Source organism: Mauremys mutica, chromosome 6 (genome assembly GCF_020497125.1).
Source record: "Mauremys mutica isolate MM-2020 ecotype Southern chromosome 6, ASM2049712v1, whole genome shotgun sequence".
Classification (NCBI taxonomy): Eukaryota; Metazoa; Chordata; order Testudines; family Geoemydidae; genus Mauremys; species Mauremys mutica.
The window spans coordinates 48,706,857-48,719,081 of record NC_059077.1 but is presented as its reverse complement, the minus strand read 5'-3'; the positions used below and the strand labels follow the sequence as shown (position 1 = coordinate 48,719,081).

At 38.7% G+C, this 12,225-nt stretch overlaps 1 protein-coding gene across 2 annotated transcripts in view; it reads right to left on the bottom strand.

Annotated features, from left to right (window-relative positions):
* Positions 1–1,681: 1,681 nt before the first annotated feature.
* RASGRF2 (Ras protein specific guanine nucleotide releasing factor 2) overlaps positions 1,682–12,225 on the bottom strand; it is a 197,314-nt gene continuing 186,770 nt past the window's right edge. For both annotated transcript variants that reach the window (XM_045022488.1, XM_045022489.1), the window contains 8 exons: positions 11,780–11,840; positions 10,956–11,059; positions 10,087–10,171; positions 9,249–9,446; positions 6,241–6,320; positions 4,646–4,763; positions 3,772–3,840; positions 1,682–3,034 (listed from right to left, as the gene is read on the bottom strand). In XM_045022488.1, coding sequence (XP_044878423.1) covers positions 2,942–3,034; positions 3,772–3,840; positions 4,646–4,763; positions 6,241–6,320; positions 9,249–9,446; positions 10,087–10,171; positions 10,956–11,059; positions 11,780–11,840 — 808 coding nt within the window. In that variant the 3' untranslated portion in view covers positions 1,682–2,941. The remainder of the gene's footprint in view (positions 3,035–3,771; positions 3,841–4,645; positions 4,764–6,240; positions 6,321–9,248; positions 9,447–10,086; positions 10,172–10,955; positions 11,060–11,779; positions 11,841–12,225) is intronic.

Below are 12,225 nucleotides of genomic sequence, written 5' to 3'. Positions count from 1 at the left end.
TCTGGTGGTGGGAAGACAGGACTAGGATCCAAGTACTTCAGAGATTCTAATCCCAGCTGTACTACTAACTGTGGACAAATCACTTCGGATCTGATGTTTCAGAGGTACTGAGCAACCACACCATCTATTGAGTTCCAGAGGAGTTGTGGGTGCTCAGCATCCTTAACCACTGTATCTTAGTTTCTCCATCTGTAAAATGGGGAGACACCACTTATCTCCTGTCCTCCAACTGATTTTGTGAGAATTAATTAGTTGTTGAATATTCTGAAACTGTAAAGTGCTATATATTGGTGGTATATAATTTATGACAATATTTGTAGCAACATAGCAACAAACTTAGTCTAGATGTACATAGTGGGTGTAAAAAAAATGTGATAAATTTAGGATAACGAGGTGGACACCTAGAAGAACCTTTGCCTGCACCTCAAGAGCATGACTGATGAGAGCTCCCCAGACCTACAAAGCAGATATGGCAAAATGGTATACAGGAAGATGAAGTAGTGGCCAACAGGTTGTGCCACTAAGGTCTGTTAGGACACTTACAGTTGTTTACATGTTTTGTGTGAATAGAGATAAAATAAAGGTCAGCTAGGGACTTGCTTTTAAGATCAGTTTTACTGCTTCCATTTTCTACTGTGTGACCTTTAGGCATTTTATGCAATTGACTTATGGCAATTCTTTTTGTATTATGAATACACAGAAAGCACATAGTAAGTTGGCTTTATGGTCCAAATAACCCATGCTTCTTATTTATCATGCATCAGGATACAATCAGCTTCTTATCAGTCACTACTGAAAAGAACAAGCAACTTTTTAAAAAAATAAAAAGCACCTATAATTAACACTTTCCATCTTCACTTCTCCAGCATTCATTAATCAGAACTATTTAAAAATACTTCTGGAAGTTTCCCTGTTTCTTTTCTTTAATGAGGGATTTACCAGTATTTCTTTGATATTTACTCATGCAGTTATTTACAAAGATGGCCTACTAAGGTACATTTATAAATGCTAGTGTTTACACTTACAACAAATGGAATTTATTGTGAAGCTCTTGGCTGGGCAAACAATGTAATTAAAGTGCAAATAACGACAAAAACCATAAGCCAGGCAGATCCATTTTCATTGTTAACATTCAGAAACTTCACGAGTGTGGTAAGAACTGTCAGATCAAATAGGCTCAGGTCACAATCTTTTTTAAACATCTATCTCCCTGAGAAGATTTACGGGAGGTAAACAAATGATATAGCCCTATTTCTTCAACTGGCTGATAATCACTGGAAAAGTAAGAACACTTCTCCAGCCTAGTTATTCAACAGTGCTAATACCTGCATTTGGTTTTATGATATATTGTATAGCATGCATTTTGAGCTCATCTTCCATGCAGCTACAATAGGTCACTATCAGGAAACTGTATGAAGAACCATATATTTGCAGAAATGGATTCTACTCAGAATCACACAGTAGCATGGGTTTTAAAAACAGTTACAAATAGCATATTTTCTCTAAAAGACACTCATATGCAAATGATAACTTCCCCACAGGGGCGGCTCCAGGCACCAGCATGCCAAGCACGTGCCTGGGGCAGCAAGCCACTGGGGGCGCTCTGCCGGTCGCCGCGAGGGCGGCAGGCAGGTTGCCTTTGGCAGCATGCCTGCGGAGGGTCCGCTGGTCCCGCAGCTTCGGCGGACCTCCTGCAGGCGTGCCCCCAAATCTGCGGGACTGGGGACCTCCCGCAGGCAAGCCGCCGAAGGCAGCCTGTCTGCCATGCTTGGGGTGGCAAAATACCTAGAGCCACCCCTGCTTCCCCAAATAAAATTATATTTCCTATTTGCTGGCAGTCAAACTTCACTGTAGAAAAAGGATTTTAGAATTGATCAGCTGAGCAAAAAAAATAATGCTTTTTAAACAATTCATTTAATGTAAAATAAAATAGTTAATCCTGCTCTCTTCATTGCTGAGCATTATCCATTGCCAAACCAGGCAAGCATTCCTCCCCCAGTGTGTGCAGCAGGTGCTTTATAGTCACTGCTGTAAGTTCAAAAAATCAGAGTGCCTTTCTCAGGAGACGATGTGCTAAATAACCATAAATGACCAAGTATCTCACTCATGATATGAGTATGAATCTGGGCCAACCAAATCCAAATATAGCTCCTAAACTCAGATATTCCAGCAGATGCTCCCATGGCCTGCAACTATTAACACAGTTCATTATTTTCCATGCTGTAAAACTCCTCATCATGTATTGGTGAAAACAATATTTACAAAGTTAAGTTAGTTAATTTGTAGCATGTAAAACCTCCCACCTTAGAAAAGGTTGATAACATTTTAAGACCTTAATATGCTATAAATGAAAACATCTAATTTATAACAAATACTTTGAACAGCATATGCTGTAGCTAAAGTTCTTAGATATTATCTTGCTATCACTGCAGGTTAGTAAATGACTCTTAAGCTCCTATTGTTTGCAATGAATACAGTATAATGAGAGTGGATTAATCCGATGAATGCCTCAATAGATACACATTTGATAAGCAACCTGTGCCAGATCAATGCCATCTGCATTTGTCCATTTATCCTAATCTAACAGAATACTGTACCTACATTTAAATTTGTCCCCTTCTCTGCCCCTTAGGATGGCTGCAATGAGTAGCTATTCTCATGAAAGGCTTCTGTTTTCTATTAGATGCATAGTCCTTTTGGCAAAACATTATCTTTGCAAAGTAACAATCATTCAACCCTCAAGTCTGAAGCATTTTGTCTTTCACCTCCAGGAGCTGATTTTCCTTGTCTGAGAGGGAATTTCTGTGAGGATCTGTCTCCCTTATTGGAAAAGAGAGTTTGCAATCTTCTCAATCTGTCCCCTTGGGGTCTGTAGGGCATGGCATGCACAATTCTGTTCATTACACTAAAACTCTGTCAACTCTGGGACGAAGCTCATTCTTCAGGCAGGGAGTCTGGGTTCAATCTTTAGGGATAACTCATACAGAGTATCCTCATCTATGATGAGGGTCTTGTCGAGTAAGTAATGAGTGACCTGCAATACAGAAAACAATTGCAACGTATAATTTTGAAACTGAACAGATTGTATATTTTTAATTGAAGTTCTCTATTCTCCCCTTCCCCATAACAGCCAGTTAGCAGCTTCAGTCCATTTCAGACAAATGTTGGAATCATCTCTCATGTTCTGTTTTCTTGGTGAAGTGGAATAGTTAAATATATGTGGTACAAAGTATTCAAGCTGTTTAAAAAATACCTCTCTCTCAGTAAGGGACAAATCCTCAGTCTAGTGTCCAACCCATGTAGCTACTCTGGGAACTAGTGAAATGTGGGAGAGAGGGGGAGGAATCTTCCCCTAAGACCACAGAGATCTATGCAGCATCATCATATGGTCAAGCTATACCCCATCACCTACTTTCTATCCTGTGGAGCAAAGTCCATACTGTGCTGGGGTATGGAACTCAGTGGCACATTAAATCCTGCCCCTCTGATACAGCAGAACTGCACTGACTCCTCTGCCAGGAGGAGCCACACTTGTTGCAGAGGTGGAGGCAAGATTTGCCTTCATGTGCAAAGTCTGAGAAGAGAATGTTACTCTATCAGCTTATCACAACCCAAAGTACCAGGACAAATTCCATTGTTTGCCTCCCACTGTTACTGTATGGAAACAAAATATATTAGTGTTAGCTTTGGGCCCCATCTGTGTATCTTTTTTTCGACAGCAGGAATAGCCTTCATCATAGTGCCTGCGATCAGCATCACACACTACTGTACCTTTTGTTGATGTTCTATACGATAGGAGGTCTGCTGGAACTGGCGTATCTCCCTGATAATATGAGATATCTATCAAAGAAATACATTTATATAAGAAAATGTTCTACTTATGGTCTGTGCTTTAACTTGAACATATTGGCTTCAGTGAAGCTATGCCGGGAATGAATTTGATCCAAAATGATGCAGCTTAACCTGGGGGTAAGGGCTTTGTACTTGTGGCTTTGAGGGGGGGCATTTACCTTCCCAAATCAGCCATTTAGACTATTAAACTGTCTTAGAGGATCACCTTGTCCTGGCTTTCTTTACTCTGATAGCCTCTCCCTTCTTCCCTCAGGTAACTTCTGCAATGTGCAGTCACAAACATGGCATTAAACTACAGTCAGCAGAACAGCTGGTGTCAATATTTCTCCAAGGCTGGCCTCTAAGGAGCTCTGAACAACAACATAGTTTGGAAGGCAGAGAGAATCAACCTTTAAATGCTTTTTCACTTCCTTGGGGAGCAGGAGTCCTAAACACACTCTAAACTAGACTCCTTCTAAGTGTTGCTGCCTGACGAATTATGGTACCAGGTTGGCTACATTTTTTTAACCATTTATTAATCCCTGCAAGCCTAGACCAGCTGCTTTTCTTCCTGAAATTTTCAGCTGACCAAACTGAAAGCTAAATTGCAATACTCCTTGGCTTGCCAGCAGGTGGTGAGAGAAGACCATCCCTGGATTCAAATGCAAAAGATTGCTTTCAAGCTTCTATTTTGTATTATGTAAATATATTGTGTAATCTTGCAATTTGAATTCAAAGAAGTCCTAAGTAAATCAATGTTAAACTTGTTCACTTAAAAACCTGTAGTGGAAACATGTAAGAAAATAAAAATTACCATTCTCATTTTGGAAAAATTGACAAGGCCTTCCTCAGTGAAGTTTGGTGTTCCTTCTTCAATAAATGCTAGATCTGTCAAGTACATTCCAAGATAGGGAACTGAAGGGGGATTACAACTGCAGGATGAGAAATTGACTATATTTTACTAGGATTTAATTTACAGACTGTTCTTTTTATACATTATACAAACGTCTACTTTTTTTTATTACTTAAAATACTTTCACAAGTGGGGCCAAATTCACAGGTAAGTGTAAGTGGAGCAGATGCTCTGGCTTCACCTGAGTTGTACCCACATCTACCAGAGACAAATTTGGCAGGTTGTGTCAAAAGCTATGAGAGAAACAATGATGACATTTAGTAAAAGCCACAATGATAACACCATGCAGAAAGGGGGAAAGCATTGGAGTATGCTCTCCAACATGTTTCAATCCCAGCTGACAGAAAATTTCAGAAATAAATCCAATGCACATCTGAAAATACTTTGGGCATGTCTCCAAGGCTTCTCTAACCTTCTGAGGTACTGTAAGTATTTTACTATCAGCAATACATTGTGTATACTGTATGGCTCATGTTGAGTAATATGTTAGTATCTTTACAACGCTGGTTTTGTAAATATTTAAGATGTTATGCAGTTGAAAACACTCATATTTCCTAACTTTGGAAATTCTGCTAGGGAACAGATGACTTGTTAACATTTTCCACTCTGAGAGGACAATGCTGCTGGGCAACTTTCCTAGTTATGTTTTCACCTTAGTCCAACTTCCTGCTGACTTCAAGAGGACAAAGGTCATATTATACTCTGCCTGGTTATAAAAGAAAAAATAATTACAAATAAAGTTATTAGCTAGATTAATTGAGAAGTGTATATGGGTCAGTTACCCAGATGTTATAAGTCAAAACAACTTTTTCTCTTTTAAAACAAATGTGTCTGATTCCCTGACAATAGTCTTCTGCAGGCCAAGCATGGGCATTATTCACTGAACCTTGTCTGTTTTTTTAACTATATACTATATGAACAGTAGTTTAATTCCTTAATGCTCTCTCAAGATCATTCAACACAGTTACTGTCAATCAGCCTGGGAGATCCCTTTTCCAGATACAGCTCTTGGAATGAGTTGTTGTTGTGTGTGCTCGCACTAGAGATAACAAATCTGGAATGAGAGCTTTTTGGAGCCAGTCATGTTGAACTTTGGGACTATTAATGTCAAATAGGCACTATCAGAACTGAGTAAAATGTTTTTGATTAAAGAACCTTTATTTACAAAGCTGGTCTTACACTTATTGAAAAAGTTTATCAGTATAAGAAAAGCCCCCAACAGTGAGCATTTCTTACAAAATAGTAGTTTAATTTGCTCCGGTAATTCCCCAGAGGTAACATATTAATCTATAAGAGGCACCAAATTACAGTATATTCAGCAAAACAATGGTGTCCAAATAGAATAAAGCCAGCTTTATAGATGTTATTCAGTAAAAATATTGTCCAATATAATTTTCATTATAAAAGCTAAAGTCAAAGCCAACTCTTATCTTTAATAAGTGCTATCCAATATTCTTAACCAAATACTATTATATTGCTAATTTAAGAAAACATACTTTTTGAGTGTTTCTCTAAGGTTTTTAAATCTTCCCTCGGATGACACAGTCTTCTGAAGTTTGTCCATGAGAGCTTTTGTCTAGAAAAAGAACAAATTACAAGTTTCACCCTGTGTGAAAACTGACTTTGGTATTGGGGTAAAATTTTCAAAAGCACTTATGAAAATAGCACATCTGAAAACAGATCTTAACAAATTAGAAGCCAACTCCCATTGACTTCAATACATTTAGGCTCCTGAGTGACTAAATGAAGAATTAGGGGGGCTTGAAACATTTACCCATAGTTGCTTGAGGAATGTACCACGTGCTGGGCAAAAATCATTTGAGTAAGTTCAAAAAGAATAGGACCATGAAACTAATATTCAGCAATACAACCTCAGTTGCACTGCACAAGAGGATATTTGGGGCCCAACCCTATGAGACGCTACATGTCCTTAACTTCCATTGAAGTGTGAACTGAGGATGTTGAGCACCTCTCAGGAAGCACTCAGAACTATGAAGGACAAGCCAGTAGCTAGTATGTGGGTGAATAAGAAAGCTGAAGTCAGAAAAGAGGAAAAACCAGAATGAAGCACAACAAAGGAGCAAACTAAGTTTGGGACTACTCACAAGCTTAACATTAAGCATGTGCATAAATCTTTGCAGAACTGGACTATAAATTGATTAGTGATCACCAAATTATGCTTTCCAAAAAAGGTTGTTCTCCTGCATGAACATGACATTCATACAATGTTCAGGTTGACAGCACTTCAGAGGTACAAGGGAATGTTTATTCATTTTAAAAAAATTAACATTAGAGTTTAAAAAAAAACATGGAAACATTTTGTTAGTGTTAATCTTTTATTAAAGTAGTGGGTTGGGTGGGTTTTTTGTTTGCTTTTTAAAGAAAAGAAGATGGTCCCACCAGGGGAATGGCCGAAATTAGGGCGACTAGTGGAAGCATATTCTCTAAACAGCCTCCAGTGTGGGGCTGCTCTAGGGCCCTTTGCAGAGATTAAAGCTGCCTTCCCTTCATGGTAAAACCTAGAAGAGGACATGCAGTTGTATGTCCCTGCCCTCCCACAGCTGAATCAGACCAGATGGTACAGGCAGGGACATTTTGCACCCTCTTGAGTTACCAGGAGTGAAGTTTGTCCCAGGAGTGTTGCTTTAACATGGTAAGGTTCCATATTTCTGACTTCAGTAGGTCAGTTGCTCTTGTGCACAAAAATTGTAACTAGTTTAAAAGAAAGAAGAAGACGACCACCACCACTACCCTAGAAGGTTTTATTGCACATTGAGGACAGTTGAACTGGTTTCTTGCAGAGTATTTTAAAATGCAGAAACAATATTCTGCTGTAAAAAAATAAAATAAAATGCTATTTTAGACTTCATTCAGTATAGAACATATAACATGGTCTATTCTGAAATTCTCTCTATTTGTCCAGGCCAGCTTCTATGTCATTGGTTTTCTTGGGGTATGTCTACACTGCAATGTAAGCTCAGGGTTAGTAGAACTTAGGTTAACAAACCCAGGGTCTGCTAACTCATCTACACTCATTTGTAATCTCAGGTTAGGAACTGTTGAAGCCAAACATGGGACCTAGCAGCTACACTGCGTTTTGCAGACCCGAGTCCAGTCACCTATATCCCAGACTTCCTAGCGCTCTCCCAAAATGGGGCTGCTGTAGCCCTTTATTCATGATGCATTGTGGGAAAACATGACTGTCCAGAGGACAAAGAAAGTCGGTCATGGAATTGTGGGATACTTTTGGCAGAGTCCCAGAGCATGAGTCTAGTGGGCTGCAACTACAGGGCAAAGTAGTAAGACTTGAACAATGGGTCCCAGCTTGATTGAGACTCGGACCCTCCACCTCATGGGGTCCTGGGACTCTGGGTCTGAGCCCTGGGTTAGCATAATTTGTGTGTAAATGCAAGGAAGTTTAGGCTTGAGCCTGAGTTGGAGCCCTGGGATTATACTGGAGTGTAGACATACCCTTGTTGGAAGTCTCAGCCAAGAGGCCAAAGGCTGAATGTGCAAAGAAGATATGTCTACACTGCAATAAAAGACCTGCGGCTGGCCTGGGTCAGCTGACTCAGGTTTGCAGGGCTCAAGCTAAGGGGCTATAAAATTGCAGTGAAGACATTTGGTCCTGGGCTCTCTGGGACCCCATGAGGCAGGGGTGGGAGAGGTGTCCCAAGGCATGGACTCCAGCCCAAGCCCAAACATCTATACTGCAATTTTATATTCCTGCAGCCTGAGCACCACAAACTTGAGTCAGCTGACACAGGCCTGCTATGGCTGTGCCATGGATCTTTTATCACACGGTAGACATGACCACAGAGAGATTTAGCCCCTCACTTTCAGTCTTCAGGAGCACCTTTCATGAATTCTTAAAGTATCTTCAAAATTAATTAGGCCTAGATCCTCAAAAAGGTATTTAGATGTCTAACTCCCAATTGGAGTTAGGCGCCTATATACCTGAGGATATGGGCCTTACAATCATTTAAAAAAAAAATAAACCAAAGAAAACTATTTTCCAAGGATAACAGCACCTGAAATTGGGACTATATTTGAGAAGCTCAAAAGAAAAACGAAAATCATTTTATGTTACTGGACAGCATTTTTTTATCCCACCACAATGCTATTCTTATTTAAAAATAATATATAGCTAAATGTTCACATCTGAATGAAGCCAATCTAATAAATACAGCATTTAGTTTTGTTAAATATGTCAATTCAATATTTTAGGGTCAAATTTTGCCTTCAGATATATGCACATGCAACTTCCAATGAAGTCAATTATTGCTTAAGATATTTAATTAATGATACAGAAATTGAAAAATGAGTGAAATATACAAAATGTTTGAAATGAAATAATAATATCCACTGAAACCCTTAATGATCAGATTATTCTTAAACTTAAATAAATCTGGTTAGAATGTAGTTATTTGGGCCTCTTTATTATCTAGGTAATGCATCAACAAATGAAATGCTACAACCATATTTGTAGAAATGTCTTGCTCACCTGTTTAGAAACTTTAGCCCAGGTTTTCTTCAGTCTGTAGATTGCACTTCTGTTGAAGGCTGATGTAATTTCTAACACACCATTGTAGTTGTGCATACAGCGACAAATATCCGCCACTGCTACCCACTTCTCAATTGAGTTAGCACGGGAACCGACATCAGCATAGTTCATAATTTGCGAGGCAACAAGGTTACTCATCTAACCAAATAAAAAGCCAAAAATCCTAAAATATTTCAATATAAGCACTTGTAAACAACATTATTTAACAAATAGGGGGAAAATTAAATGAGGTGGCAGGGATTGTAGCTCGTAAGTAATAAGGCTGAGAAAAACTTATGTTGAAAACACTGCCAGAGGATAGGGAGAAGAACAGTGAACTAAGGGGAAGGTAACAAATGCAGCAAAACAACCAGTGAATAATGTCTCAAAGCCAGCAGTAATGTTGCTGCTGGTGATGGCTCTTAGCAACATGTAAAGAAAAAAAGTCAAGGGTAAGAGTATAGGTGGAGACTCAAGCAATAAACCAGAAGATCATAATTAACTGGTGTTTTTATAGTTTCATTCTCTAAAGAGAGAACTTAATTTCTTCTGTAAGCGGTAGGAGATTTCAGCATAGTTCAAAAGGTTCTAATCCATTAAATTTCTATTGAACTGCTGACTAGCAATTCTTTACACGCTTTCTTGGTTTATAAGGTTAATCACAAAGAAGCTGTAACATTCAGCCACTACTAGATCAGAAATTATATCACAATGTGGAGACAGACATTTATATTTCAGAGTTCATATACCATGTCAACAGTGTTCCTAAAGGGCATTCTCCATGTTTATGGTTACTTACATCATTAAAATGTTGGCTGGTTTTCATAATGTATGGAGTTCTTTCATTTTTATCCAATTTCATCCAGCCTTGCCCAAGAAATTCTCTGGAAATCAAGGTGGAAATAAAAAAAGAAGAACAAAAATGAAAAAACGTCATTTATAAATGCAGTACAAAACCCTGGTTAGCCCAAATGGATTTCAACTACACCTAGTTTTACTGGATACTTAATATAATTTTCCACTGTAATTTCAGCATTTCACTGTGCATTGCTAGAACACTGTATGGCTGTAAACATTGTTAAGGACATTTAGTTTGCTTTCTGTTTTTTCTGTTCCCTGTACTCTCAATTTTCAGCAGCATGACCCTATCTGAAACTATTACTTAAATACAGCACCAGGAGCTGACAAGATGAGATTGATGTATGGAGGGGGCTGAGTTGACATTCACTTCCCCAGAGACTGTGCACTTCCCCACTATGCTCAGCCTTCACTAGCCCAAAACCCGAGATTGTAGGTTTGTTCTTAATTCTCCAGGGGCTCTCAAATGCAGCAAACAGTGACGTATTAATGTAAGATTAAAGGCTCAAAGAAAGACTGAGTAGGAATATGTAATTCTATAGGAAATGTATTGCATGGTTCTCATACAGCACACAAATCACAGCGACAGAGATGTTACTGTTCTCAGTGTTCTTGAACTCAGTCTTTCATAACATAAATGACCTATCAGAGATCCTAAGCAACAACAAACAAGCCTAAGGATACTAATCAATTATATATGCAAACTTTTTTACAGGGATATCAATAGCATGAATCAGTAGAGTGCCTAAAACTACTAGTCAGAAAGACTCTTAGAATATTCACTTTGATCATCCTTGAGAGAACACTTACTCATAGGGTATGCTTCTGAAAACTATGTGATCTAAGAGAGTTATTTGCTCTGCAAGCTCCATGGCTGACAAAGTTTCAAAGCACTCTGGTTTTGGACATTCTGACTGCAAAAATAAAAAGTACAAGAATAGTCAATGATTTCTGTTTACAACCAATTTGTTTCCAAAACACAAGATATTAACTAGCTTTATACGCATTTTAAACCACAAATTACTACACAATTTCTAAAACACTAACAACATGAAGTCCAATCTATGGAGTCTGCACCTACTGCATTTCCTATGTGCCTCAGGTTTGCACCAGTGCACATACAGGGTAAATGAAAACATGCTGTGGGCAGATAATGATTCTAGTTGAGGATGGGCCTTCTTACTGAAGGCTAGAAGTGGGTTCTGAGCAGCCATTTTATTGTGGAGAGACGATACACACCTGAAGCAGATATCCTAGTGATACACACCTGATACAGCCTGAGATGAGAAGGTGTAAGGGCTGCCTCTTGCTCAGGTGTTTCATTGCCTCATATAAATGCATGCCTCCCCTATTTTGGGCCAGTACAGAATCTGACTCCATGAATGTTAGCAATCACAAATTCATAAGTAAGTCTAGAAGCTCTGACAAGCTCCTTGGTTATGTGTTTTAAACACTTATTTTCTCTTCAGTTTTAAACATTCAGATTTATGTAGCAGATCTCAAGTGCAGATATAAAGAAACAGTAATTTGGTAGAAATATGGCAGTAAAGTTGCAGTTGAGTACATTTTAGTGATTTACAGAGATTTCGTAATCCTCTAAATTATCTGATGCATAAATCTTTGGATGAACTCACCATTTGAATTATATCCTCTATTTTTAAGTGGGTATCATCTTGATCATCCTGAGAAAGAGCCCTGAAAAATTAAGTGGCAGAACATCCTATATAAAGAAAATTATCTATGGTTATGAGAATATTTTAGCATAGTTCATTGACCACATTAATGTAAAATAAATGCAACAGCTGCAATTGAAAGCCCCATTTAAAAAAAATCCTGTACCGAACAGTTTTATTTTTGGTTGCAGAAAACAGCTGTGGAATAATGTACAGGCCAGCAGTGCATGTGAAAATGCTAAATTGCTATCCCTGGAGAATTTAATCCTATCCTCTCTCTCCCAAAGACAGTTACCACATGGATGGCAGCAACACAATCACCACCATGTTGTCCCACTAACATGACTAAACTCTTACTTGAGGGACCACCTGCAGCTGCAATAGTGATAATGTTGTGCAGTTTCCAC